General features: G+C 51.5%; 1 protein-coding gene across 2 annotated transcripts in view; it reads left to right on the top strand.

Moving 5' to 3' along the window:
- Window positions 1-26,443, top strand: part of ENTREP2 (endosomal transmembrane epsin interactor 2) — a 455,015-nt gene extending 428,572 nt beyond the window's left edge. For both annotated transcript variants that reach the window (XM_073227102.1, XM_073227101.1), the window contains 6 exons: window positions 8,808-8,968; window positions 9,536-9,671; window positions 15,260-15,335; window positions 19,888-20,115; window positions 21,776-21,850; window positions 22,940-26,443. In XM_073227102.1, coding sequence (XP_073083203.1) covers window positions 8,808-8,968; window positions 9,536-9,671; window positions 15,260-15,335; window positions 19,888-20,115; window positions 21,776-21,850; window positions 22,940-23,262 — 999 coding nt within the window. In that variant the 3' untranslated portion in view covers window positions 23,263-26,443. The remainder of the gene's footprint in view (window positions 1-8,807; window positions 8,969-9,535; window positions 9,672-15,259; window positions 15,336-19,887; window positions 20,116-21,775; window positions 21,851-22,939) is intronic.
- The last annotated feature ends 705 nt before the right edge of the window (window positions 26,444-27,148 follow it).

Genomic DNA, 27,148 nt, shown 5'->3' with positions numbered 1-27,148 from the left:
GACTAAAGGCCACAGCTGCCCACCACCTGGTGTTCATGATTAACTTGTTTTTCAAGGCCTTACCCAGTTCCAGTTTTTCTTTCTAAGTCACATACTCAGAAAATGGCTTCTAGGCTTTTAAGATGGCTATGCTTATGCTAACCTATTTCTATTCTTACACTACCACCATCACGCCCCTCTAGACAGCCCCTGATGTGATCCCTGAGTAATTTTAGTGACAATCCTAAATTTTAGTGACAAGCCCTACACATTTTCTGGGCCCCATCCCTTCAGAGCAAGGTGCCTTCCTCAGGCTTCAGAGTTCTCTCTGAAAACAAGAAGCGTGTTTAGAAGATGAGTTCTTAAATTGAAAAACTGCTCATCTGTGCTTTTTAGACTTGCAAATTAACCCTGAGCTCATAATCCAGTGGCAGGTCACCAGCTGGCCATCATTTGGCCCTCAAGCTGCTGTTTCCAGGGGAGAGAATGAGGCCAAGAGCAGGGGTTATGTACTTGTTAATACACATTTATAAACACACGCTTAAGAAATAATGAAGGTGCTTTATTTCAATGAGAATGGAACACAGTTCACTGTTGAGCACATTAGCACTGAAGTCCATACAATGAAAAGAAGCTGATGGGGAGATACTGTTCATCAGTGCTTAAGGCTAAGAATCGGGTATCTCTCTACCTCCCCTGTCACCTCTGCGAGGCGTTCCCTGCCTCCTCCTCAATGTTTCATGCATCTCATGAAAAAAAAGGCAAGTTATTCATAGTAGTAGGCTGTTGTATTTGTTCATTCTCATTCCCCCCGCCCTGGCGGTACATCAGTTAATCAAGACACAAGGCCAGAGAGCACCATTACCGAGGTGTTGAAAATTCAGTGGTTCTGATTGTGTGCCACGTGCAGCCTCTCCCTCCCACTCTGGATCTATGTGGCTGTCCCAGCCGGGGCTGACCTTTCCGGGAGGTTGCAGTTTTCTGAAAGGTATCTAATTAAGTAGTTATTCAGCAGTGATGAACTTCTGGCCTTGCTCAGTGAGGCCCCGTGCTGGTGATTTTCTCCAGCGTGCTGTGTAAAGGAAAGGTTAAGTACCACGGGATTCTACTCACCTCAGCAGATTTTACTATTGATCTGTAAATACCACACCAATTTGACCAAACTAACAGAACCAAAGGGCTGTAAATGCTAAAAGGTTGTATTCCCTGGATTGAAGCATTAAAATGAAAACACGAACTGAATAAGAATAGTGTATCATAGCTATAATAGTGTGTGTGATTATAACACAATGTGCAGGGGCATTCTGTCATTCCGCTGCATGGAATGGGATGGGGCCTGGAATCCTGGGTCTGCAGTTAGGCACGTCTCGGTCAGAGTCCAGCCTCTTCTGCATGTGAAGCAGGTGACTCTGGACGTGTCACTGAACCTCTATGAGCCTCAGTTTATTCACCTGTGAAATGGACCCAGTGGGATACCTGCTGAGCACTCAGTGTGCCCTGTTTTGACTCTTTGATGTGGAGGGACTATCAGTTTGTTACTGGGACTTTGCAGCAGTGACCTTGAATGCAGTGGCCTTGGCCTTGATGTACTTTGTAACTATAAAGCACTATATGGAAGTAAACTGTTTTTGCAATTATGCTGCAGTCTCCACAGCCATCACCAGACCCCCTGTTTGCTTCATTGCTGAGTAATTTGTGGGTTAGTTTGCTTCTAAGTCCTGGCTCGAAGTGGAAGTACATGAGATTCCTGCTGGCAGGTCCTTCTCCCTTTGTGACCTTGGGCTATGGGACAGGAATGGCTCTGCTGCTGGCTGCGCTGCTGACCTGCAGAGTCACGGGGGAGGCAAGCGGGACCTGGAGGTGTCGAACCGGGCACGTGACCTTGGGCACATCACTGCCGCTTTGTCCCAGTTTCCTCTCTTCTAAGTAGGACTGTTCATGCCCTGCTGTCTCCACAGGACCACTGGGAGGATGACTCAGATAGTACATGGGAGTGGGCTTTGAGAAAGCACGGTGGCCACCAGGAGGTTGGCTTTTAACACGTGGGTCAGATGCTGGGCCAGGCTGGCCACCCAGGCTGTGCCCTGGAGGAAAGGAGAAACAGGAAAGCCCGGGGGTCATGGTTACACACTAAAGGCTGGGACCCAGAACTGAATATTCATGAGGATGCCTCAGAAACTCTTTAATTTTTTTTAAACAATTTCTTCTTTTTTTCCCCCAGCTTTATTGGGATGTAATGGACTTTTTCATATTGCATTTCATTAATTTAGTTAAAGAAGTAATATTTTATCCCTGGAACAAGGAAAATGTAGAGGTTTATAAAGAGAAACGTAATCCTTCCCTCTCCCACCCCCTGTTCTCCTGAGGCTCGGCAGTGAGTCCTTCCGCTTCTTCCTTGATTTCTCAGTGCTTAAATTAATGTCTATGGTCTCCCTTCCTGTTATTTGTCCCTCCCTCCTCCCTCTGTCTCTCCTTCCTTCTCACTTCCCTTTCTTCCCTTCCTTTCTTCTATTATTCCTTCCTTTCATCCAAGAGGGAGCACACTAATCATATTACTCTGCAACTTGGTTTTATGACCCGAAACTATCACGGACATCGTTCTAGGTCAATAGAGAGACGTTCTAATATCTGCACTGATCTGTAATCTGGAGGTAATGTGGATTATTTGGCCCTCTCTCTATTTGTGGATGCTTGAGTCGTTTCTTGTGTTTGATGTGGGTTTGGTTTCTTGCTGTGTAATCGGGGCTGTGGCCAGGTCCTTGTGCACACGGTCAGAGCTCCCTTCACCAGGCTGTGCTGAACCCACGGCCAGAGAGCCGGGTTTTCCCTCCCGCCTGTACGATACCCTCGCTGCCCGCTGTCCATGGCACGGTCCCCACTAGCAGCCTCTGCAGGTCACCCGTGCACCGTTTCTGCTCCCAGCACTTGTGTCATAAGCTTTCCAAGGGACAGCTGTGTCTATCCCCAAACCAGTTTATGCCAGCGGTGTTTGGGTTGTAAGTGCGTATCCTAGTACTATATGGCCAGTGAAATATGAGAGCTAAAGATAATTGTTTTTATTACAACAAAAACAGTGCTTTGGAGAAGCTCAGTGAAACAGGGTGACTAAATAAATTGCTGTTAATTTAGGGGTGGGTGAGACAACTATAAGTGGTCGGGGTAAAAACTGAAAAAATCTAGGGGGTGTCTGTACACATATTGTTTCACAAGTACCTTTAAGTTCTAGGTCTGCTCTGAAAACACAGAAATGGAAAGCTCGATACTGTCTTATAGGTGTAGCATATGCAAAAAATAACATGGGGCCAGACAGCAGACCATGACTCACAACAAAGGCTTTCCCTGGTATGGAGAAAGCCATACTTTCTTCCCTGTTTGTACAGATCAGCATTTGGGGATAATTTACGGTTTGGGGGACTCATACAATGAATATGTGTATATATGAGGTGCAAAGTGTGATGCCTATTGTCATAATTTTTTAAAGCTGAATTTCTCTACCATGTTTGGAAATAGTGGCAAAAACAATCTGATTAGAAAATCAGTTTGTTGATATAGTTTAGTGGAGAAAGCTTCAAGGTGTCTATAGTCTCATATTTTTAGTTTTATCTCTGAAGTGTAATCTCATTTTTCCATTTCCCCAGTAAACCATTTCCTTTCCACTTAGTTTATTGCCATCCACTTTAGCCTACAGGAAATCATCTGCTAATTCATGCATCTCTATTAGGCACTTGCTCATTAATTTTGTTTTTTATTATTGTCATTTACATTTGCTACACTAGACATATTCCTTGTAAAGTAGAACTCCTTCATAAAGTGCAAACAGGGCACTATGCCTTTTAAGAGGTATGGGCCAGTCAGGGAGGGATGTAACATTGCCCCCAGGAGCCCCGAAATCACTCGAGTTCACTATTATCTTCACGTCTCCTGTTCACCCAGTTGCAGTCTAGCTCCCCACTGAGGCTGGCCCCCCTTGGACAAACCATGACCTTCTTTAGGTCTGGGTTCAACAGGAACATCTCTGGCTGGTAGGTGCTACTTAACTATCAAACTAGGACTGATGGGTGTCTGATTAATTTAACAAGCTAGTTACAGCAGCAGATCATGAAAGTGGTATGGTCGTACCATAAACATTTTATTTTGACTTTAAATATGCAAATGCGCCTTTGTCCACCAGTCTTATGACTTGGAGCCATGATCTTCTCTTTGATTATGGGTCTACATATTTGATGTAAAACGTCATATTTCTTGTATAAACATCGTATTTCTTGTATAAATGTCATGGAAATCACACCATCCATAACTTCCAGGATCAGTTCCTTTATATTGGAGTGAGACTTGTGATGTGTTCTGAGTACAGAACTGCCCTTAATGTTTTCTGATTCTTCTTCACTCTTACAGCTGCCTTGCCAGGATCTAAGTTGGCAGAAGTTTCTGCTTAGCTGCTCTCCCTTATTATGTCTAAACAAAGCCTTCAGTTTGTTCAAAACTTCATAGAACAAACAAGTTTTCCTGTCTGCCTTTGTATTTCATTACGAGTTCTAATAGTAACTAAAACCAGCCTTAAGCTGTCTGAGAATGCACCCCAGCGGCCCTCGGGAGGCATGGCACTCCCCTGGGTGGGGGTGGCAGGAGCAGAGAGCAGCAGGGGGCCTCTGGCATGGCAGGTGTCACTCCAGGGTCCAGAACACAGCGGGAAAGCCCAACTCATCCAGTGGGCTAGTAAAAATCCTATTTCTACCAAGTCCCTGGAGGGGTGGAGGAAGGAGGCCTCTCCCCTGTATTCCTTAGTCCTTATGGAAAATCTCCAGGGTTTGTGTGATCCACTCAGGAGCCAGGACACGGCAGGAAAGCTGGAGAGTTTGCTCTGATGGCAGTGAAGCAGAGGGCAGCTGCGGGTCAAGGGCCTGGGGCAGGGTGTAAAAGGAAGCAAGCAGGCCCGTCTTGGGGCCTGGATGAGAAGAGGCTCCTCAGAACTCATAGGTGTTCCTGGAAATTCCAGCCCCTTGTCTCCAGACCACTGACCTGCCCTGCACTCCACCCCTTACCTCCACTGTGGTGGGAGACAGAGGCAAGGGGTACAGGAGCTAATATATATGATAGGGTCCTTTGTTGAAGCTACACAACACTGCCACCAGGCAGTCTGGCTCTGCGACTGAGAATGTTACTCAGCGTGACCCTGTCAGGCCTGGGTGGGGTCAGGGAAGGGGACTGAGACTTATTTAGAGGGGTCAGTAATGTGCTCATAGTCTTGTGGACCCTCAGGGGTCAGGCAGGGCCTTGCAACCAGGCCCGGGGCCTGCTGACATCTTCACACCCTCTCTCAGACCTCAGACTCCGGCTGTGCTGATGGAACCAAATGGGCACTGAGAAACTGCCCTAGGCCAGGTAGCCCCAGTTCTTACAAGCACCCCCAACCCCCAACCCTGGTTCAGAAGCACCTGGAAGGACACACATGCCCTGGGGATTCCCTCTACCAGGTAAGGCATGCGAGGGGCTGCTCTCCAGCGGGTCCGTGATGCACACTCCTCTTTTGTGGATGATGGGGGCTGGGCAGTAATGATGCTCACGTCAGGTGTGTGAACACCTCAGCCTTGAACCAGCGGCTCAGGATGTACTTGGTTGTCACAGGGAACAAATGAGGCCTTTACAAATGGCCCAAGGCAAGAATTTCCTGGGAAAGACATAATATTCAGAGCCAATTTCCTACCCACAGCACCCAAATGCAGGCTCCAGCTTTACTCCTGGCTGTGTAGACATGAAGAGTGTGCATGCTAGGGCACGGGGAGGCTGGCAGCTGGCCAGTAGGCATTTCTGCTACATCCTGAAGGATGACTGGCAGGCTGCCTGGTGAGAGGGAGGTGGGGATCTGGGAAGGAGACAAACTGTGCTTGGTGGTTGGGGGTGGTTTGGAGAACAGAGAGGAGTATTTTGGCACCAGTTGGTTCATGGGTGAGGAAGCCAGAATCAAGATGGTATTCAGAGAGCAGAGCTCTCCTAGAAGAGTTTTTAATGGGAGTGCCTTTGTTGGATTGGCTTACACATAGCTCTGCTAGCAGAAAGAAGAGTGAATTCAAGAGGGGGAAATCAAGGCAGAGAGACAGGTTAGATTCTCCAGTGAGGAAGAGAGAAGCACAGGCTTTTTGGGGGTGTCTCAGCCAGGAGGGTCACCTACTGAGCGAACAACTGTTGAACCCTTGCTGTGTGAACCTTGCTGTGCCCTCAGGACCAGACCCAGCCCAGGGAATGCACAGGTGGGTAAGACACAGACTGGCCTGGATGGTCAGGGACCAGGCAGGAAAAGAACTCGCCCTTGGGATTTCAACAGTTAATACTGGGAACTGGTTACCCAGGTGCAGAGGCTGAAGGAGCAATGCTGAGGTTACCCGCCCAGGGCTGGGAGAACAGAAGGGAAAGAGCAGTATAACAGGAAGTTGCTTCTCCTTCCAGACTCCCTTTAGTGCCCCCTGTTGACAGAACCTAACAGCAAGCCAGCAGGCACGGGAGTCTGGGAAAATGGTTTTGCAGATGTGCAGCCCTACCATCTCAGAGCAGAGTACAGAGCTGGTGACCTTGAGCTTGGAGACAGACCCTGCCTCATTAGAGACTGGTGGGGGGAATACATCAAGCATCCCTTGTAGGCTTCCCACTGGGGAGACTGAGAAGCCAAGGTAAAAAACTCAGTTTGAAATGAGCTGAGTCTGAGATGCTTGCACAGTGATGGGGCCAGCACACCACTGGAGAGGCAATCTGGAGTTTAGTGCAGAAGGGAGCCTGTCAGTTAACCTTTAAAAAGCCTCTGGTGTGTGGCAGCATCTACTCCTTTAAACTTGCTAATAGGATCATTGCAAGCTTCTCACCTCTCTCATGAAAATGCTTCTTGTTCTCATTCCTGGTGGAATTGTACTTTTAATAGGAAAGCATTTTAGCTGTTGCATTTTATGCTTGAGTATGTTATTGATTTTTCTAATTTTTGATAGGAACTAATTCAAAATATTGCCCTATTAGACCTCAAGGGCATCTGGCCTTGTCCCTGCTGCTCAGCTTTGCGCCGTAGCGTCAAGGCCAACAGTGCTCCGCGGCCAACCTGCGTGGAGCCATTGATTCACCTGCACTTCAGACAATTAAATAAACAAAACCTCCGCTCAGACCAGCCAGAAAGGCAGGGAACGTGCTGTGTGTGTTAAGAAGATTCACAGCATTTCAGTGTGATGGGCTACATGTGTAGACACGGCCACCATTCTTTCTGCCTTAGTCAAGAGCATACTCATTACATAGCATTTGACCATATTCAGAATTCTGACCTCACCCATTCTTGCACAAAAATACCATCCCAACCTCTTGTCAAGTCCAGACCATCGTGCCCACTGCTGCCAGAAGGCGCTTCCTGCTCCTGGCTTTGACAGGGCTGCTCCCCTGCTCTAGCGCTATTGTTTGGTCCCTAGTGCTCCCAGAATCAAGAATTAACTTCAAGAGCCTTAATTAAATTTGCTTTTCTTAAACACATATTTCACTAGCTAGCCTGAGCCGGAGCACCTTCCTGTAGGCCCACCCACTGAAATCCTACCAATCTTTCAGGCCCATTCAAATGTCATCTTTTTTGTAGACCCCAGGTTCTCACACAATGCTCAGAGAGTTCATCATTTCCTAATAGACCTGCCCTTGCCTGGCCATATACAGTTGACTCTGGGTCCTTGTCTCACCCTCCCCTCACCCCCCACACAGTGGAAGGTCCAAGGACACAGAGTTCACATAGCACAAGGTCTTTCTGTAGCTGTTGGCACCTACACTGGGATGTTGATTGGAACAGGAGCGGTATCTCAGATATGCCCACACCACAGGTAGCATCTTGGAAACAGGGACTGGAGGGTGGAAAGAGAAGCAGTTATTCATCAGTGCTTCCATGAGAAGAAATGGAAAACCAGGCAGACACATTCTGTTTAAGTGACTTGACTTCAGTTTTCTCAGGAAGCATCGCAGTTTTAAGCCTGACCCATGGAATGTACTGGAGCTCATGAAGGATTCTTTCCTCCCAAAGCAGTATTTGACAAAGCTCATGAATTCCTTGGAACATCAGTTTTCTCAGGAAGCATCGCAGTTTTAAGCCTGACCCATGGAATGTACTGGAGCTCATGAAGGATTCTTTCCTCCCAAAGCAGTATTTGACAAAGCTCATGAATTCCTTGGAACTGAATAATATTAGTAAGATACTATGCATCCAAGGGAACCCATAATGAAGTATTTGAGAAATGGTCCATGAATGGGTAAAACAGTTCAGCGGATTTTTGGCGAAGGCTTTCCCAGGGCCTTTGACACACTAATGTATATCACAGGGCTCCAAGAAGAGAGGACAATATGTAGCATTCCCAAATTTATTTCGCTGTAGGAATTTGTTGGGGGAGGGGGTGGGGTTGGGGGAACGGGGGGCAGGGGCATGGAGACAAACATTTTGAGGGTCTGGTGTTTTCTCTTGAACGTACTTTGAGAAGTGTTGCCTTAAACTGTGGACTTTAGGCACCCTTTTGACCGTTGGCTTTGAGTAGTTTAGTAGAAGAGACAAGTTTAGTAGGACAGAATTCAAGACTTCCCGGACTGTTTTTCCTCAGATAAGACGCATTCTGCATAACAGCATGGGAAACAAAGCATAATGGGGCTTTGGAGGCGAGACGGTCCTCACAGAGCCATCGTTTTAAAATGTGTGTTTAGCCGTCACGGCTTGACAGTTTAAATTACATAAGTTCCAAACGGATCATTAAAGCTTGTGGGTAATTAGTTTAATTAGACACAAGCCACACAAGAAATCCCAAGTAACTCTGAATCTCTCTGTTTTCCAGTTCCTTCCGCAAAGGGCCCATTCTGCCAGCCCCGCCTGTGTGACCCCTCATGGCACCATTCTCCACCAGACCCTGGATTTCGAGGAGTTCGTGCCCCCTCTGCCACCTCCACCCTATTACCCTCCCGAGTACACCTGTACGCCCACTGCCGAGGCCCACAGGTGGGTCTTTTTATCGATGCCTCCGTCGCTGGTACTGAGGCCAGGAAGATAGGAAGCAGTCTTTGAGAGGTGCAGGTTGCAACGGTCACACTCATTTTCAGTGCAGCTGTTGAGCGAAGGAGAGCAAGCATATGAAAGCGTGTTTGTTGAGCCAGCAGAGAACAGCCATGAAATGGCTCAGAGCTAGAGCCTGTTGACTGGCACCATTGCAAAGCAGAGAAAACCTGGCCAGACGAGAGCAGCTCTGTTATGCTCTCACAGAAAGCAAAACCGCTCTCGAGTTATGGTCATTGACACAACACATAAAATTTAATTAAAGATTTAGTCAGCTGTATGAGTATTTTAATTTTAATGGACAAGGCCATAGAGTTTATTGAAAATGTTGATGATTGTTCCCGAAAAAAGCAAAAGTTAAGGCTGCCTTAGTGAATTAGGCTTTTATTGCACAAACACAGGGAGTATTGAATGAGCACAAACCCTGACACGTGACTTGCTGATTGCTTGGAGAGAAATGGTGACAGTCTGGGTTCCTTCCCCAGAGCGACAGCGATGGTTTTGCCTCCCCAGGTCTCTTCATCTGGACTTTGCACCCTCCTCCTTCAGCACTTTGTATGACGCTGCCATCAACAGCCCTGGCCTGCTCTACCCCGCCGAGCTCCCCCCGCCATATGAGGCCGTGGTGGGCCCGACCGCGGCCAGCCAGGTGAGGCCCAGGCCCCAGGTGAGTTCCCTGTGCCAAGGCCCACCACCCGCATTTGTCTGTCTGTAAGCCTTTCAACCAACCTGTGGGCTGCTGCTCTAAGCCTGCGGTGGGGAGACTACAGGCTCAGAGAGCAGAGCCTGCAGAAATCCCAGTACACGCTGGGGACTCCACCCCAGTGTGCTTTCGCCCCCTGGCTCCTCTGACACATCTGAGCTTAAAGTGGGCAGTGCATCTGGGACACAGCACAGGATGACATGGCACAGGTTCTCAGCCACGGGCAGAGGACCCCCCAGGGTAGAGCTCAGGCCTCGGACCAAGTACCCAGGGGACTCTGACTTATTTCAGCTCCCTGCCACTGTCACTGTCTGCTGGGGAGATGAGAATGCACTTCTGGATCCCTGGTCATGTCTGGGTCCTGGCAGCTCAGGCCAGCGATGTGCAGAGCCACCAGGTCTGGCGGGCTCTCGCTGAGCTAGCATGCTGGGCACTCCCAGAACTCCAGGGGACCGACAGTAATAGGCACAAACTCACGATATGTTGGGGGAGCCTCAGTTTCATTATCTGTAAAATGAGGATCAATACAGTACCAAGCACACAGGTCGGAGTGGGATGTTTATAATGGACCCAGCACAGGACTGGGTGCATAGTAGGTTCTGATTCATTAAGAGTCAGCTGCTCTTTTTTTTTTTGGTATCATCATCATTATCATCGTCATCATTACTGAATTTCCAAGAGACCGGCCAGAGCAGAGAGATGTGACCACTGAAAGGTCATATGACCCCCAAGTGCAGGACGGGCTGTGGGGAGGCCACAGGATTGGGGATTTTGGGGGAGACAGCACTCAGGCAGAGCAGGGGCCTATGTGGGCTGTGAGAAAATAAGCCAAGAATGGGGGGGAGCTGCAGCCAATTCTGGGTGCTGAGCTCCAGGCAGAGGAGAGTGGGCAAAACACGACCGGAGCACCTGAAGGGCCCAGCCTGCAGGTCCAAGCACACCTACACCCGAATGCCTTTGGGCTTCTCAGCAGCCAGGGAGCTCTCCTGACTGGTGTCCGCCGCCGAGTCACCAGCAGGAAGTGGTGCAGGACTTGGGCCTGGCCCAGGCCTCCTGATATCCTCAGTGCCCCTCTGAGTGTGAGGACCTGCCTGGTCAGGAGGCAGTGTCTTCCTTCCCCCAGCCCTGCACCCGGACAGAGTCCAGGCCCTAGGGGACCTCCATGGGTAAAGAAATGGTTTACACGGCAGCTGGCAGGACTCAACCTCCACGAGCCTCTACAAGCCTCAAGCCTCTAGAGACAGTTGTAGGTACAAGGGAGGTCACGTTTTGCAGGCCATGTGGCTGTGGGACAGGAAGAGAAAGCAAGGCGCCCTGCCTTTGTGCCCAACGGGACCCAGCAGTATGTTCTTTGCAACAGAGATCTGCTGCCCCCTCCCCACGGTGGCCCTGCTTGCTGCCATCAAGGATGTAGTGCTGTGCTGAGGACTGATTCGGCCCCCTCCCCATCCTCCCTTACGTGAGCCATCACTCCATTTCCAGAAGAGAGAAGGCGTGGGAGGGTCTGTGATTCCATGTGCACTGGCAGGCTTAGGACGCTCCCCTCCTCAGACCCCACTGCTGCCTGACTCTAGCACCAAGAACCCCCCAGCGACATTCCTGAGGGTGACAAGGTGTCCATTCAAGGATTCCGGCCTCTGGATTAGGGTGGGACAGCTGCTCGTACCCAATCACCCAATCAGCATAGCACACTGCACCGCATTGCCCACCGGAAAGAATTGATGAGGGTTCTACCACTATATTATTCTTTTTTCTAAAGAATAGAATGGGTCAGAGGATGATGCTGGTTCCAGGACCAACATGACACCCTTCTCCAAAGCTTCTGGGAATTCTTTAGATGGGGATTTCTTTCACAGAGTTTTGGTAAGAAAACCCTTACGGGCAAAGGCCTGTCTCATGTTAGCTTGTGATAGCTTGGAACTGTCAGCTTACAAGTGCCTATACAACATCCATGGCAGAAAGGTTGAGGTGGCCTTTGTCTGGACCTGTCCCACCAGGGAGAGGCAGCATCTGGTGATTAAGGGGCTGCTCCAAGGGGAAGCCTGCTCCTCACTAGCTGAATCTCTCGGACCCCTCAGGCTAGCAGCCTTTTCAATTCCACAGACACTGCCGAGAGTCTGGAAGCCAATGAAACCCATTCCCATCAGTGGAGGAAGGCTGCGCCCACCAGCTGCCCCCTCCCCTGGGGCAGCCTGTTCGCCAGACTAGACAGCAAGGAGCTGCCCCCCTTTACAGCATGGCGCCCTCTCCCTGGGCTAGGAGGAGGTTAATTACCTCCCCTCACTAGGACAAGTGGCATACAAATTGCCTATCAGTGCTCTTTGGGGTAAAAGCAGGAAGACAGACTGTCAGAAGCAATGCGTGCTCTGTACTGGTTTGTATAGGGGCAGGAGGCGGCTGCTTATTCAGAAGATATTTTTAATCCAGAAAGAAAAGCACCCCTTGACTGAGCACATCCACTCCCTGGACTGGCCATGTGCGTGTCCTTTAGGCCAAGGCTGCCATGCCCTTCTCTTTCCCACAGCTCGAGATGGCACCTTTTGGGAGAGATCTAAACGAGTGAATTTCTTTTCTATACAGGAAAGTTATTAAGACGTAGCCAGTTTAATATTCCTGTGTGGATGACAAGCTCATGTTCCAGGGAACCACATGAGACTGTGTGACACTCCATGGGATCTAGGACAATAAATTGAACAGAACCCCCCCTTCCTTGTGGAACTGACAGTCTGATGTGGTGATGGGGCAGGTACAAAGAAAGTTCTCTGGGGCTTCAGAGGAAGAATCAGACGTGAGCGCTGGGGTGGGATTGGAGCAGGTGATCAAAAAAGGAAGGTCACAAGGTGGAGGGCACAGCCCAGGCAGTGGGACAGCATGACACCAGGTTGTAGAAGCTTAGGGTACATGAAGGGGGTTCCCTGAAATAGTTTGGGTACAGATTTTATGACCTTGGTGGTCAAACTGTAGAGGTACCTTTGCAGAGTTTAGCATTTGGGGTTGACCTGATCCAGTGGTGCTTTAGGGATTTCCGTTTGGTGGTGATTAGTATCATGGGCAGGAGGGAAGCCTGAGACCTGAGGCTTGAAATTGTGAGAAAGGCAATGGGCCTGCCACTCCCAAGGCCTCAGAGTTGTCATTTGCATTTTCAAAATGACCTTTACATCTTAATCCCTGTAAGCGAAGTATCTTCAAAATTGCCTTGGGACACTGCCCTAACATCTTAATTCTCATTTTCCATGACTGTTGATAACTGCCTCCAAAGAACAGCTCTTTATAAATCTGATACTAGCTGATTCACCTAACCCAGGAACAGGCAACTCATTACAGAAATAGGGCAAGATTTCTAAGCACACCCTTAGCCACAGCACTTCCTAAAAGAAAAGGAGATGAGGGGAATCTGGCTTACTTGCCTAAATGCCAATTGCCTTTTTAATTCTGATAGCTGCTCCAAATAGCGTACCTGAGGATAAATAAATGCAAGCCTTTGAGTGTCCCCCGTGAAGTCACACAGGCTTCCCTCCTGCCAGCGTCCCTCCAGGAACTATGTCATGAACCTTTATTTCTAAAATCAAATTTCAACTTAAATTCTATGTCACAGGTACATTTCTTCTCCACTCTTTTCCACTGCCTTTACATTTAATCAAAAATGCTGCGTGAACTGAGCAGCTATTTCCCCCACTGCAAGGTGGAAGGGTGTGGCAGGGTGCCTTTGGACATCAGGGGGGACCAGATTCAAATTAAACCCTTGACATCCTGTTTGCAAGAGGTGAAGAATGCAATCCCAGGAGCTGTCTGCTCTCCGCACCGAATCCGGGAGGCAGAGGGAAGCCAGTGATGCTTCTGCCAAACAGGAAATGAATCCCATTTCTTTCTGACCTTGTCCCACTGTGTATTTTATTCCTCTTGTTTTATTTATATTTCTTTATTGCCAGAAGCTTTTTTTGCAGGTAGCAGGGCTCAAAGTTGCCACCCACCCCTGCAAAAGAAAAAAAAATTTTAAGGGTCAATTGAAGGTCAGATATAGGAGGAGCTGCAGAAAGAAACAGACCTTTAGGGCGTTGTTCTTTCTTGTCATTTAGCCAAAGATTCTTGACAGAGATCTCCCACACTGGTTATTGGCATATAGTGACAACAGTAAAAAGAAGATGTGTGCAGATGGCAGTGTGGATTCTCCTGCACCCAATTCCCTCCTCAGCAGAGCCGGAATGCCAAGGAAGGAAGATAATGTGTACAGTGTTCTGTAGAAGTGGGATCACAGGAAACATCAGGGCAGCTCTGGGCGCTCCCGCTGGCAGGGCCCCCGCCTCCGGGCCCCCTGAGGACCCTGCTGGTGCTGGTGGGAGGGCTGCGGTCCAGCACCCGCTGCCACGCCAGCCTGATTCAAAGAGGAGAGATGAAGACTCAGCTCTCTGATTGAAGTGGCTGCGGGAGGCGCGGGAGGCAGCAATGTAATTACCTGGGCTGGAATAGGACCAAGCCACAGGGGCCCGCTCACCTTCCCAGGCCTCCCCCAGAGCTCATTACTTTTAAGCATGTCCCCAAAGTGATTCTGAAACAGCAGGAGGATTCAGAAACCATTCTCTGAGATAGCACAGGGGCACATGTACACAGTGCCCACCACATTCGGGCACATTTTGGAGCCTTTGTGCCCTAAATTGTGATGAACGGATGTGCTCGCAGAGAGCAGATGTGCCACATGCCTGCCCGGCAGGGGCCTGGTCTGTCCCCCTCATTGCCAGAGGCCTATTGAACTGCCAGCAGCTCCACAACCACCCACTCCAACCGGCAGGGATGGCGTCTAACAGTGTACGTGGTTCCACGTTCTACCTGGCACGTGCCCTGCGTGCACCTGGACCTGTGCCTGAGCTCTTGCCTTTCTGCGAGTCCCCTGCCTCCCTCTCTTACTGTTTAAGGCAGGGAGGGTGGCCTTTGGTGCAGCCTCTTGACCCTGTCTGCAAAACGCAAAAGGGAGGAGAGAGTAAATGCAAGCTCTGGGGAGTCTGGGAGGTCATGGAGGCCAAGCCTGTTTATTGGATGCCTTCCCTGTGTTCAAACTGTGCTCGAACATTAGAAGCATTACAGTTCTCTTGACTGTCTCCTGTGGGGTGGAAGCAGGAAGGGGGAAGAGGGGCTGGGGGGAAAAGGTCAGGCATGAGGCCAGGGGCTGTGCTACCTCCTATGGTGACAGGAGGGTCCTGTGGCCTTTGTCAGTCCCAAACAGTGTACGCACTTGGAAGGTGAGTTGCTCAGCATGGCGCCCGGTGCTGGTGGGGTCTTGGGCAGTGTGCGGCACTTTTGTGAAAGTCAGAGAAACGGACTATGGCGTTGGCCATGGCATCTCCATCCTCACACCCCTGCCCTCCAAACTCAGAGGAGCGCAGTGGGGGTGTAAGTACATGTCCCTTAGTGCTTCTTGTTGAAGATGAGCTCAGGAATCAGCCTGTATTTCTGGAGGCTACGGGGATGTCCCCTTCAGACGGCAGATGCCCCTGAGGCCCACTGATGACCCACTCGATGACTTCTCTTTCTTGCTGTAGCTCACAGTTGTAGATCAGCAGGTGACCGAGTCCAGCTCCGGGGACCCAGATGCCACTGCTGGCTTCAGCACGCAAGGTAATCTTACCCCTTTCAGTATTTGAAATAGTAAGTATATTTTCTGAAGACTGTTTCTTCCCTCCCTGCGAGTCCCTGCCCTCCATCTCTTACTGTTTAAGGCGGTGGAATTTTCTGCAGCCTTTCCTGTTAAGCGCCGTGTTACGTCTCCGCCTTCCCACCCTCCTCAGCACCCAGTAAGTCAGCATACTTGGGAGACCTGCTGCTTTCCCAACACCCTTTCTTGAATAGTGAAAAGTGTGACTCAATCTGGGATGGACCCTCTCCTGAGCAAAGTCACAGCAGGCTCATGTCCACCGGTCTCCCCCCTCAGGAGGAGGCCGGGCAGGGCCAGGAGGGATCCTGGCTTCAGAGGGCAAGGCTGGAGGAGGGCCACTGGAAGCTGTGTCCTGGAGGACACTGAAGGAAAAATGTGAAAAGTCAAATCTTAGATGTGGCATGGGAGCCACAGTGCGGAGCTGGGGTGCAGGAGGGGGTCCTAGGTGCCAGGAAAGCAGACCAGCTTTGCAGCAGGGGGAGCAAGTGGGCAGGCATTTCTGGAGAGCCATCTTCTTAAAGTCCCCAAGAGGGCTCATTGCGGCAGGTTTAGTAAGGAACCAAAGCCAACGAACTCATGAGATGAATAAGGCTCCCAGAAAGCACACGGTGATAGGCCCAGGGCTCTCTGCCTCTGCCCCAAACTCATAGTTAATGTCTAGGAGAATTAAGAAGGGGCCTTCCTTCTGCAAGGCCGCTTCTGGGTTGTAGGAGCCCTGGGTCTCTGCGGCTGTGACATTTGGAAGTTACCTTATCCTTCCCTTGGCTCCAAAGGGCCATCAAAAGCTGTGTCTAAGAGGTGGCACTCCAGGGTGCAATGTGTCTCAGCCCCCCATCAGAAGGGACCCCGCACTGGCCCAGTGCATTCTAGAGTTTGAACTGAGGGGGCTTGCATCCCCGACCCTGTTCTAGCCATGTGGCTCCTGCAAATCACAAGCTCTTGAGGAAAGCGTGGTTAGAAAGGCTGAGTGTCTGGCAGCTCCTAGAGCCCAGGGCAGGTGAACATGGACAGAGGCCTTCCTCACTGCTCAGGACCTGGGCAGTTAACTAGGCTTGAGACTCAGGGGTGCTTCCAACACCCAGAGACTGCTAGCAGAGGCATAGAGAAGTACTGACTGGCTCGTGGGACAGCAGGCCAAGCAGGTTTAACTTGAGAAAAGACATGTCCCACCAGGTTATTTCTGTGTGAGGTGAGGTTGAAGTCAAGGTCATTTTCTGGACTACAAGATATCTAATTGTTGCAGATCATTTGTTAGGTTTATACCTCTGTGAAAAATTAGTTGTGCCTAACTGCATGGGTCTGTTCTGGACCCTCTATTGTGTTCTGCTGATTGGATGTCAGTCCCCCACCAACAACCAGTCTTGATTACTGTCCCTCTGTAGTAAGTCTTAATAATAGGCAAGTGATGCTTCCCACTTCATTCTTCTGCCATGATTGTTCTAGGTACTCTAGGGCCTGTGGCTTTCCACATCAATTTTAGAATCCATTTGTCTCTATCTGCAGAAAAACCTTGCTGGGATGCTGATAGGAGTTGCATTAAACCTGCAGAGTCATTTGTGTAGAATTGCCATTTTTCTGAGCTGAGCCTTCCGGTGCATGAACACCACACATCTCTCCATTGATTTGGACCTTTGATTTCTTTCATCAGCATTTTGTCCCTTTCAGTGTACAGGTCCTGGGCCTGTTTTGTTCAGTGTACACTTACGTGTTCCATTTTCTTTGGAGCAACTGTGAATGTATTATGTCTTCACTTTTGATTTCTATATATTCACTGTTCACATATGTGACTGATTCTGGTAAAGATGTGATTCATTCTTGTGTATTGATCTTGTATCCTGAAACTTAGCTGGACTCCCTAGCTCTAGAATTCTTTTGTATGGGGGAGAGTTAGATTCTGGTATTGTTTTCTATCTATTAAAATAACAAAATTATAATAAGGACACAGATGCTGGCAAGGCCACAGGGAAGCTGCTACACCTAAGCTGATGGGCAGCTTGTCTATCAACCAACACCTTTAGCAAAGCATTTTGGATAAAGAGCTGTAGACATTTTTTATGCCATTAGACATGGTGATCATACTTTTAGAACTGTTCTAGGGGAGGGACAACAAAGTAGAACAAACTCTAGGCATAACTTGTATGTTTTTCATAACAGTAAAAAATTATAGGGACAATGAAGTCCATTAATAAGAGTCAATGATAACATTATAGATGCTAAATACATTATTATACATTAATAAAAATGCTTGTGATCTGTTAGGCGAAAAACTGAAATTGCACTAGGATTATCACTACTAAAAACAGCCTCATGACCGAAGCCAGAGTGAGGGTGTACAAAAAGGGGAGTTACCAGTCTTGGTCCATGAGCTTCTCCTGTAATATTATGTTAATCTTATCAATCTCTATTATATATATTCAGAGCTAAGTCACATTTCTCTGTGTGACTTTCGATCCCCAAGGAATTTAGCCATCGGATTATTACGGACACTAAGAAAATTGGGATCAAGAGCATATGTGTATGTCCAATCTCATCACATTGTACACATTAAATATGTATGGCTTTTTTGTAAAGCTATAAAGAGAGAGAGGGAGACAAGGAGGGAGGGAGAAAATTAGGATCAAGTGGAATCAGCAGGAATGAGTATTATTCAAATTCTAATACATGGCTGTGTAATTTTGATAGAGTCAATAATTAGATTTCTGGGCTTGAAGTTTTCTAATGACACAGGAAAGTGTTGTTTCTTTTCTACATTTATCCGTTTGGCTTTGCATACTTGCCCGATTACTCCCTTAGAATGAACTCCTATGAGTGAGATCCCTGAGTCTAAGGGAATGTGTATTCTAGATGCTGATATATTGGCCACATTGCTTTCTGGGAAGTTTTTATTATAGTTATTATAGTTTACGTACCACCAAGGATGTTTATGGCATCCCCCAGGTACTGTCACTCCTGATGGTCTTTATCACCCTTGTAGGTAAACAATACACACACAATGTTGAGTTTGAGCACCTTTCACATGTGTATTCGCCACTTGAAGGTTAGTTATCAGTCCATTTTTTTCTCTTGCAGTGTTTTCTATTTTTCTTGTAGGTTTGTAAGGAAAGCATCTGTTAGATGGAAGTATAGAAAATGTGAGAGTGACACTTTTCCTCTGCGTTGCAAGTATTCCCAGGCTGCGCTTTGCCTTGCCCCGTTACGGTGCCTCTGCCATTCACAAGTTACTTTGCTGTCAAAATTGATCAAGCTTTTCCTTTATGGTTTCTATCATGTTTATAAAGTCTATTCACCCCGAGGCTGTAGGTTTATTCTTACCTATTTTCTATTACTAATGTTTTATGCTGTCTTAGAAAAGAAAAGGCTTAATTGCCCTGGAGATTTTATTTTTGCATATGGTTTGCAAGGTCTAGTTCATCTTTCTGTTTCCCTGGTGGACCCCTGATTGTCCCAGGGCATCTACTGAGAGAGAAGCCTGGATGATGGAGGGGTGCGGTTGAGCAAGAGCGCCCCAGAACTGGGCTGCTTCCAACCAGCTATGCCACCCAGTGCCTTGTGACCCTTCTCCCCCCCCCATTTCCTCAGCTGTGGAATGGGGGTAACCTGGGGGCCACTCACCTTGAAAATCTGCTGCAGCGGGGTGAGAAGCCTCATGGAAAGGAGCTCTGAGGTTGTCTGGTGATAGGAGGAAAGTACGGGGACAGCACTCTGGAGCCGGGATGTCTGTGCAGGTCCCCTGACCCAGCCCCTGAGGGTGCCAGCCACCCTTAGAGCAGTGAGGGGCTAGAGCCTGGCCTGCCCAGCATCACGGGTCTGGCTGTCGTTCGCCACTTAGGGGACATCAGAATCCCCAGGGGCGTTTAAACCCAGTGGCCGGCCTACCCCAGTCTCTGATTCAGTGCGTCTGGGGAGGGGCGGATAATTTGCATTCTGACCCATTCCCAGGTGACACTGATGCTTAGAGAACCAGGCAGGCATCACGCAGGCAAAGTCACCCCCCACCTGCCTGACGCAGGGGCTGGGTCCAGGCCCCCAGGCCCCGTGCGTGGGGCGGGCAGGTTCTCAGGCCCACCGGGACCAGGCTAGGAAGCCTGATGTTCCTCAGAGCCCCTCCCTTCTCTGCAGGGGACCTGCTCATCAGCACCATGACCTCCTCCTTCCTGTACCTCCAACACCCCCACCCAGGGCTGCCCTGGAGGGGACATGTGGCTGCTGACTTGTAGTCTCTTGTGGAGTGTGAAAGGGCTAAGCTCTGCCCCTCTTACCCCTTCCAGAATGATCTGGGGAGACCATCTGGTGACCCCACACTCCCAGCCTTTCTAGCCCATAGAGCATTTGTCAGCCTGTTCAGTGTTCCCACGCCTGTGGGACTACAGGGTTTGTCTAGGTTTGGGGCCCGAAGGGCAGGCTGCCCACACCTGGGAGGGCTCTGGCAGGTGGGTAGGCAGGTGCTGTCCCTGCCACGGGGTGGCTCTGTGGTCGCCGGACACCAGTGCTAACGCTGTGTCCCTTGCCTTGTAGCATCGGCAGACAGCTCGAGCCTCCCAGCATCTGAGGGCACCACAGGCCTAGGCCTAAGCTGCCCATCATCCAGCGGTCCTGCAGGCACCTCATCACCCCCACAACCTTCCCTGCGCCTGGGCCGTGCATCCCCGGAGGGCCCCCAGAGGGGTGTGAGGACAAGGCCAGGTCCTGGGCGAGTGGCCCGCTCTGCCAGCGACCCCACCTCATGCTCGTCCGGGCTGGCAGGTACGGCTGGCCCAGATCACCTGTGTCCCAGCATGCACTCAGCTATTCCCTGGACACTGCAGACCTTGGGGACCACTGACAGTCACAGCCAGCCAATGAGCCCCCCACCCAGGGGCCACACTGGGAATGTTGTCCAAAGAGCCCTGACCGTCTGGGACCCCTGCTGTGCCCCCACCAGACTTGCTACTCTGGCCAGGAAGGAGTGAGGGATGATGGGAAGTTTGGGGTGATAGGAGCCTATTGGGTAGGTCAGCCTGCCGGCTGCACACCAGCCCTGGGGGCCAGGAGGGCCTCAGGTCAGGCAGGCGACCACAGGCACACCTGTCAGCCTCAGGGGCCCTTCCTGCAGGATGTGCCTGGGCTGTGCACCTGTGGTAAATGCCAGGGCCTGTTAGAGTAGGTGGGCTGCACCAGTGACAGCACTGGCTAGGTGGGGGGTCCTCCAGCCAGAGCTCCCCAGGCAGGCATGTTGTCAGCAGCACTTTGTGTGGCCTGAAGCTTGAGGCAGGATTGCGGGCAGTGCCCTCCCTGAGCTGTGGGACCTGGCACCAGAGCCCCTGTGCCCAGCAGCCCAGGACTTTGCATTGCACACCAGCTCCCTGGGGTGTCTTGTGCTCCCTGAAGTTGGAGAACCCACACTTTCTCCTGTGTTGCTATTGTGGGGGCAGATGGCAGTGTTTTGCCAGGAAAGACTGACGGGCCTCCTGGCAGCAATGCGTTTGCACTGGGGATTTTGTCACTAAGTCCAAGTCTCTTGGAAGAACTCTGAAGAGGCCCACTGGGGAGTGGACCAGGCTCACCTCAGTGGTCTGAACCCAAAAGAGACTAATCCCATCCATGCCCCTGCACAGCTGTGTCCCTGGAGGGAACCAGGGGCCCACAAAGGTCCATTTTGGGGAAATACCCTACTGATGGAAATGTCCTCAGATATTTTGCATCTGCAGGTCCTGGTCCGACATTCCTGTCTCTTTACCCTCCCCCCACAGTCACTTGCCCCCTTACATTCAGAAGGCTCTGCAGAATCTTCTGGAGATGCCCCTCTGCTGGTGTATTCCAGGGTCAGACCCCCTCTCCGCCCTGTTAGGGTAACACATGTTCACATCCATGCACTGAGGCTTGGGGGAGGATCCCCTGCCCTTGGAGAGCCCACTCTGTGGCCCCCTGATGGCCATCTTTGGCCTGCACCCCCTCGGTCAAATCCCTGCTCCACAAACCATGACATCTTAGGGATGGAGACGAAGAGATGAGGTTTGACTGCAAGTTGTCACAATGCCATCTTTGCATCTACCACCCTGCACTGTTGCCCAGCCTCCTCCCGGCTAGAGACCAGTTCCTGCTCTGACCACTTCCAAAAGCGGGGACCTCCCCGGGCCTCTGGGGACCCTCAGATATGGGTGGGCATTCTGATGAAGGGCTGTGGGTTTGTTTGTGGACCTGGCCCACGGCGCTGTGCCGGCGCTGGGCTGAGGAAGCAACGGGGCCTTGGTACATCACCTGCCCTGTGGAAGGTGATCCTGTTTTATCTGTGCACAGGTTTGCTTAGGAGTTTCTTTGCTTGTCTGGTATCCAACATGTATGTCTCAGCCACAGGAGGATTATCAGGGTGTTGTTGAGTCCTTTTTCTCTTTCTTGTGTTAACTGAATTCTCTTTCTGGTGAAGGTGACAGCCCCTCACACACACCCTCCTGCAGCCGGGACCTTGAAGCAGGACTGCCCCGGGCTGCTCTGAGGACTGGTGAGATGCTCTGTTCCTAAAATGCTTTAACACCTGCTGTCAAATGGGGGCTAAGGGGGAGCTAGTGGTCCTAGGCTGCCTGTGTCTAAGTCCAGCCCCTCCCAGTGTCACCAGGGTCGTGGGCTCGCCAGCTCTCCGGTCTTCGGAAGAGCAGCCTTCCCTGCCCTTCTCTTTTGGCAGGGTATGTTAGAGGCTATAACAGTTTAACATGCACATGACTGCTTGTGTCATTGCATTTAGGAGATTCTATTAGAGGAGGGATTAGCCTCATGTGTGAGTTTTTACAGTTTCTCCTGCTTAATTGCCAGGCTTGCTCAGTTGCCACGAAAAACACCCCAGACCCCCCAGAAGCTATTTCCTTTGTGTCACTTGAAACAGACTGGTCAGGCTGGGCCTTGACCTGGTCCTTGGTGAGCTGGTCACAGTGGACTGCCTGGAGCTGGCTATCTGCAGAGGCTCCATCAGAGCAGCATTCATTCTGTGGGTCGTCCAGAGCAGCCACGGGCCCTGTTGGAAGCTAGTGCCATTTCCCCAGCCCTTGGCCTGGTGGGGGAACAGAGGACTCTAAGCTGTTACCCCGTGAGAGGGAGCTGCTGTCTACCCTTGACATGGTGAAGGGGACCTCATTGCCCTCTGCCGCCCCCAGCTCTGGTCTTTAGGCAGTGCCGCCTCTCGTGCCACAGACCCATAAGAGTGAAGGTCACTGAGCAGGGCAGGTCAGACCCCCTGGGAGCTCAGGAATTCTAGCAGGGAGGCCCACAGAAGGGGGAGCCGTGCTGGCCCCTGCCCTGCCTGCCCTTCTCTCCAGGCCTGCTCGGCACTTTCCCTCCCGTTTCCACCTGCCATCCTCGTCTCCAGCAGGCTGCAGCCCCTCTAGGACCACACCAGCTTAACTCAGGGCTGGGGGCCAAGGCCATGTCGGGGACAAAGGGACCCGGGGGTGCACCCAGAGTGCCAGTCCAGGAGCACAGAAATAACAGCCGGAAGCTTGCCCCAAGCATGCTTATGTTTGCTTGATACAGAATTTGTTTAAAAGCTGCCTCTTGTTTGGGTTATTTTCTGATTTTTTTCTTTTCCCTTGATTTTTAGTTTCCCTGTCTCACTCTGTCATGGCTGCTTGTGCTTGTCGGCACCAGCTTTCTTCCCCTGGAGAGCCAGACGCCTGGAAAATGGACCAGAGGTTGAAGCCAGAGGCCTTGCACATGGTCTCCAAAGAGCGGCCACATTCCTTAGTGGACAGCAAGGCCTATGCAGACACTAGGGTTTTGGTGGCTAAATTTTTGGAACACTCGAACTGTGCCCTCCCTCCCGAGGTACGGCACGTGGTGGGCGCCCTCCGCTCGGCGGTCACCTCCGAGGAGTGCCATGTGGAGGAGGCCATCTTCAGCGCCGGCTTTCGGGACCAGGTGTGAACACGCCATGGGGGTAGATGTGGACACGACAGGCCTGGTGCCAGCGTGTCCTTGCTGGAGGCTGCTGTGCATGGGGGGACCCTGCAGCCACAGGAGAATCTTGGGGCGGCCCAGGCAAGGAGCCACTGTCCCCTCCTTGAGGGGGGTCCGATCATTGTTTTTATGGGGATGACACTTCCTACCCATTCCAATGATACAGAGAATGATTCCATGTCCATTGTGAACTGTTGGGTTTTGTCAGGCATGTAGCAGCTTGAACACAGCGTTAGAGGAGCACAGTGACAGGTGACATGTAACTAAGGACACGGTATATCTTCAGAATTAGGGTCATCAAAAAGCAGGCTGCTCACCCACCTCCGATTTAGTTGAGAGATTAAGTGGATGGAGGGTGACATCAAGTAAGGAGACCGTTTTCTTGTGTGGTCTGGGTCACTCAATACCAACCCTTTATCACATGCTGGCTTTAAAGAAAATTGGTACTTCTAGCACAGAGGGCAGCCTGGGCCTAACTTCCTATGCACAAGGCTACAGAGCTATTGTGCAAACACATATACAATGGTGGTGGTGGTGGGGGGGGTGTCTCTGCTGTGGTCTGGCCACCCCAGGAAGCAGACAGCTGTGCAAGAGGCTTTACGGGACTCCAATCCCCCTGCCTCCCCTCTCTGCCCTCCCTCCGTGGGTTGCCTTCTGCATTTCCTGGCGATTCCTCTCTGGTGGGCTGTCTTCAGTCCCCCACTGCTGAAATGGTTTGACACCTTTACTTGTGAGTTGTTCCATAATAGTAAGCCTCTGTGGGGGGTTTCCCCTGTATCTGCCCTCACCAGGCTGATGGGCAGAGGTCTGGGGGAAGACGTGGTGTTGCCAGGGTGTCTGATGACCCACAGCTGCCCATCCCCAGCCAGGCAGCCACAGCCGTGTGAGTGAGAGGATGCAGACTGTAAACCATTTCTCTCCATGTGTAAGACAACCCCTGAGTGTGCAGGCAGGCCAGACTCCCCTGCAGCAGCTGGGGGGCCCAGTGACCCCCATGGCTGCCCTGCCATGGCCCTGGACAGCACTGGACTCAAGAAGTTTCTGCAGCCATGGCAGGTCTGTACCTGTGCTGTCCCAAACAGCAGCAGCTAGTACCTGACCTGTAACTGTGGCTGGTGCCCCTGCATTGGATGGGGCAGCGCAGGGCCCACAGCTCTCAGCAAAGAGCCCACAGGCCTGGCACAGGGAGTGTAGGGGTGGGAGCGGCACAGGGAGTGCAGGTGCCTGCCAAGGCTCAGTGTCCAGCAGTCGGGGGCCCGTGCCTCCCTTCCCTCTGCCCCTGACTGTAGCCAGTGTGCTGGGGGTCTGTCTGGGAGGCTGGAAGCTAGGGAGGGGGTGGCAGGGAGGGTTTCCAGATGCCAAGCCCTCAGAGAGCTGGGGTGTGGGAAGTCTCTGGGCATGGTCAGCCACAGACATGTCGCTTCAGGAATGTTCCTGGTCATTGCCTCCCAGAGGCGAGAGCGCTGGGAACATACCAGTCAGGCCTTTTGATGACAGCCAGAACTTTTCCACTGGAGATATCCCAGAGATGAATTTATGAGCACTTTATCCAGATGCTAAAACAGGAAATCTATTCTCTGTTCTCAACTGAGGACTTTTGAAGTCCTAAAAACCAAATCCCCTTGCAGGTGAACTTAACTGATGGTTTTTTCAAGTAGCCTCCCCTGAGCTGCTGGCAAAGCATTAATAGCCCTGATGTCCTGGCCTCTCAGTCATGGTGTTTTTCGGTGCCTCTGGGGTGGCAGCCAGGGCTCAGCAGGCTGCCAGCGTTTTGCCTATTTGCCATGGGGTGGGGGGTGGAGTGTGGGGGAGAATGGGGGAGGCGCGGGGGGTCCACACTTGGGCTTGAGGACTCACACAGCAGCATCCCTGGGCCAAGCCCTCAGGTGGGCTGTGTCTTTGCACTCAGACCTGGCTGCCATTCAGGGCGACCAGTGCCCCCCACCCCCCTCAACCTGCGGTAGAGCTCCAGCGTCAGTATTTTCATGGTGCAGCCAGGGTGAGCCGCCGCCGGGAGGCCCGGCCTGATGCTCGTCCTCCGCTTTTCCTCCCTGCAGCAGAACAATGTCTCTTCTGCCCCCCAGGACCCCCAAGCCCTGCAGCCTGTGGCTCCGCTTAGCTGTGAGCAGGCATCCTGGCTGGAAGCCCACAGTCCCAGATGTTCTCAAGTGCTCTGCCCGTCACACACCTGCTCACACTCTTCTGGACTGGCTCTCACAGTAACTCTATCTTGCCCATAAGCAAACTATACCCAATTTTATACCACTGGGTTAGAACCTTCTGCCTCCCCCAGACAGGGCTATCGGGACAGTCAGGGGTGTGGCCCACGTGGCTCTAGCACGGCCCAGGCTCTCGGCTTCCAGGAAGGGTCCCAGGAAGAGACGGGCCAGGTAGAGCCCAAGGAATGGGCTGAGGACCTGACCCAGCCCTAGGACGCTCCACCCCGCTCTGCCCAGTGCTGGCCGGGAGCCGGGAGCCCCAGCAGCGGGAGCCCCAGCCACACACAGCCCATGTGGGCATGTGGTCAGGGGGAAAGCTGGTTTCCTCCCGCTCCTGGGTGCACCCTCCTCCCTCCAAGCCTCTTGCTCTTCGGGCATCTGAACTGGGCCTGTGCGCAGCCTGGAGCTGCCCTCTCCCCCTCCAGCTGGGCTGTGCTCCCTGCACTCACTCAGGCATCAGCAGGCCCTGCACAGGGAAGCCAAGGCATGGGGCCCCCACTGCACAGGCCCAGGGCCTGGGCGCTCTACCTGCCCTCCCCCGGCAACCTGGAGGGGGCTGGAGCTTGTCCAGACACTGCCATTTGACCCTGGCCTGAGGGCTGCAAGGCTGCTGGGGTGGGTGAGCCCTAGACCCCAACTCTGTGGCAAAAGGGGGCGCTCCTCCTTACAAGGACTTAAGGTCTCCTTCAGCTGGTGACACCACCAGTCAAACGCTTGTAACCCTGTAACAGAAAGCTTATTTCAAATGGATGGGGTTTTTTTCTCCTCAGCTGTATTGATTCAGAGATGCTACTATTCAGGCAGACTTTGTAGGAAATTGTTTTCAAGCCACAGGAGACTTGTTTGTACAACTCGAAGGTTGTATTTATTTAATGTACCTCAAGGTGTTTTCATAATGATCAGTGTTTTAATAAAAACTATTTCTGGTCTCTGTGTTTCTGGGTCTGATGGGGCCGGAGACAGACGCCGAAAGCCCAGGTGGCCGTTCATGACCAGGGTCCTGAGGGCAGGCTCGGGCCGCGCGCTCGTGGCTGGCAGGGTGTGAGGCAACCATGGCTACCCAACTAGTTTCCCTGTGCCCTTCTGAAGGTCAGGTCCTGAGGACAGGAGGGGCAGAGGGCAGGCACCCAGACGTACACAGGTGGTGCCGATGCTGGCACGTGGCTGCCCTCCCTGCATGTGACGTCTGAGGCATCTGGCAGGAATGCATGCCCCCAGCTCAAACCTTTTTAATCTGGATTTTTAAGCTTATGTGTATCATTTGGTGGGACCCCTGCCCCCATCATCTGCCAGCCATGGGTTTCATCTGCCTTGTCTTGGGCACTGTAGGGACACAGCCCTTGGGGCTCCAAAGCTGAGGCCCCTTGCTGCCAGCGCTTACTCAGGTGGCATTCCTTCTCATCAGCCAAGTGGGCCTCCCTGGCCAGGCCTGAAGCACCTCCCCAGCCACTCATGGCCTGGAGTAGACTGCTTGTGAGCAGGCCAGAGATGGGTCCTACTTGTCCAAGGGCCCCAGGCCTTTGACCAAAGCCCATGCTCAACCCCTGCCTGGTGACACCAGGATGGTGGCCATGGACAAAGGTAAGTGATAAGAGTGCTGTTGAATCCTGTTGTTATTTGAGATGGGAGACAGG

The sequence above is a fragment of the Manis javanica genome, chromosome 18, assembly GCF_040802235.1.
Source record: "Manis javanica isolate MJ-LG chromosome 18, MJ_LKY, whole genome shotgun sequence".
Classification (NCBI taxonomy): Eukaryota; Metazoa; Chordata; class Mammalia; order Pholidota; family Manidae; genus Manis; species Manis javanica.
This window is presented reverse-complemented; position numbering and strand designations above follow the sequence as displayed.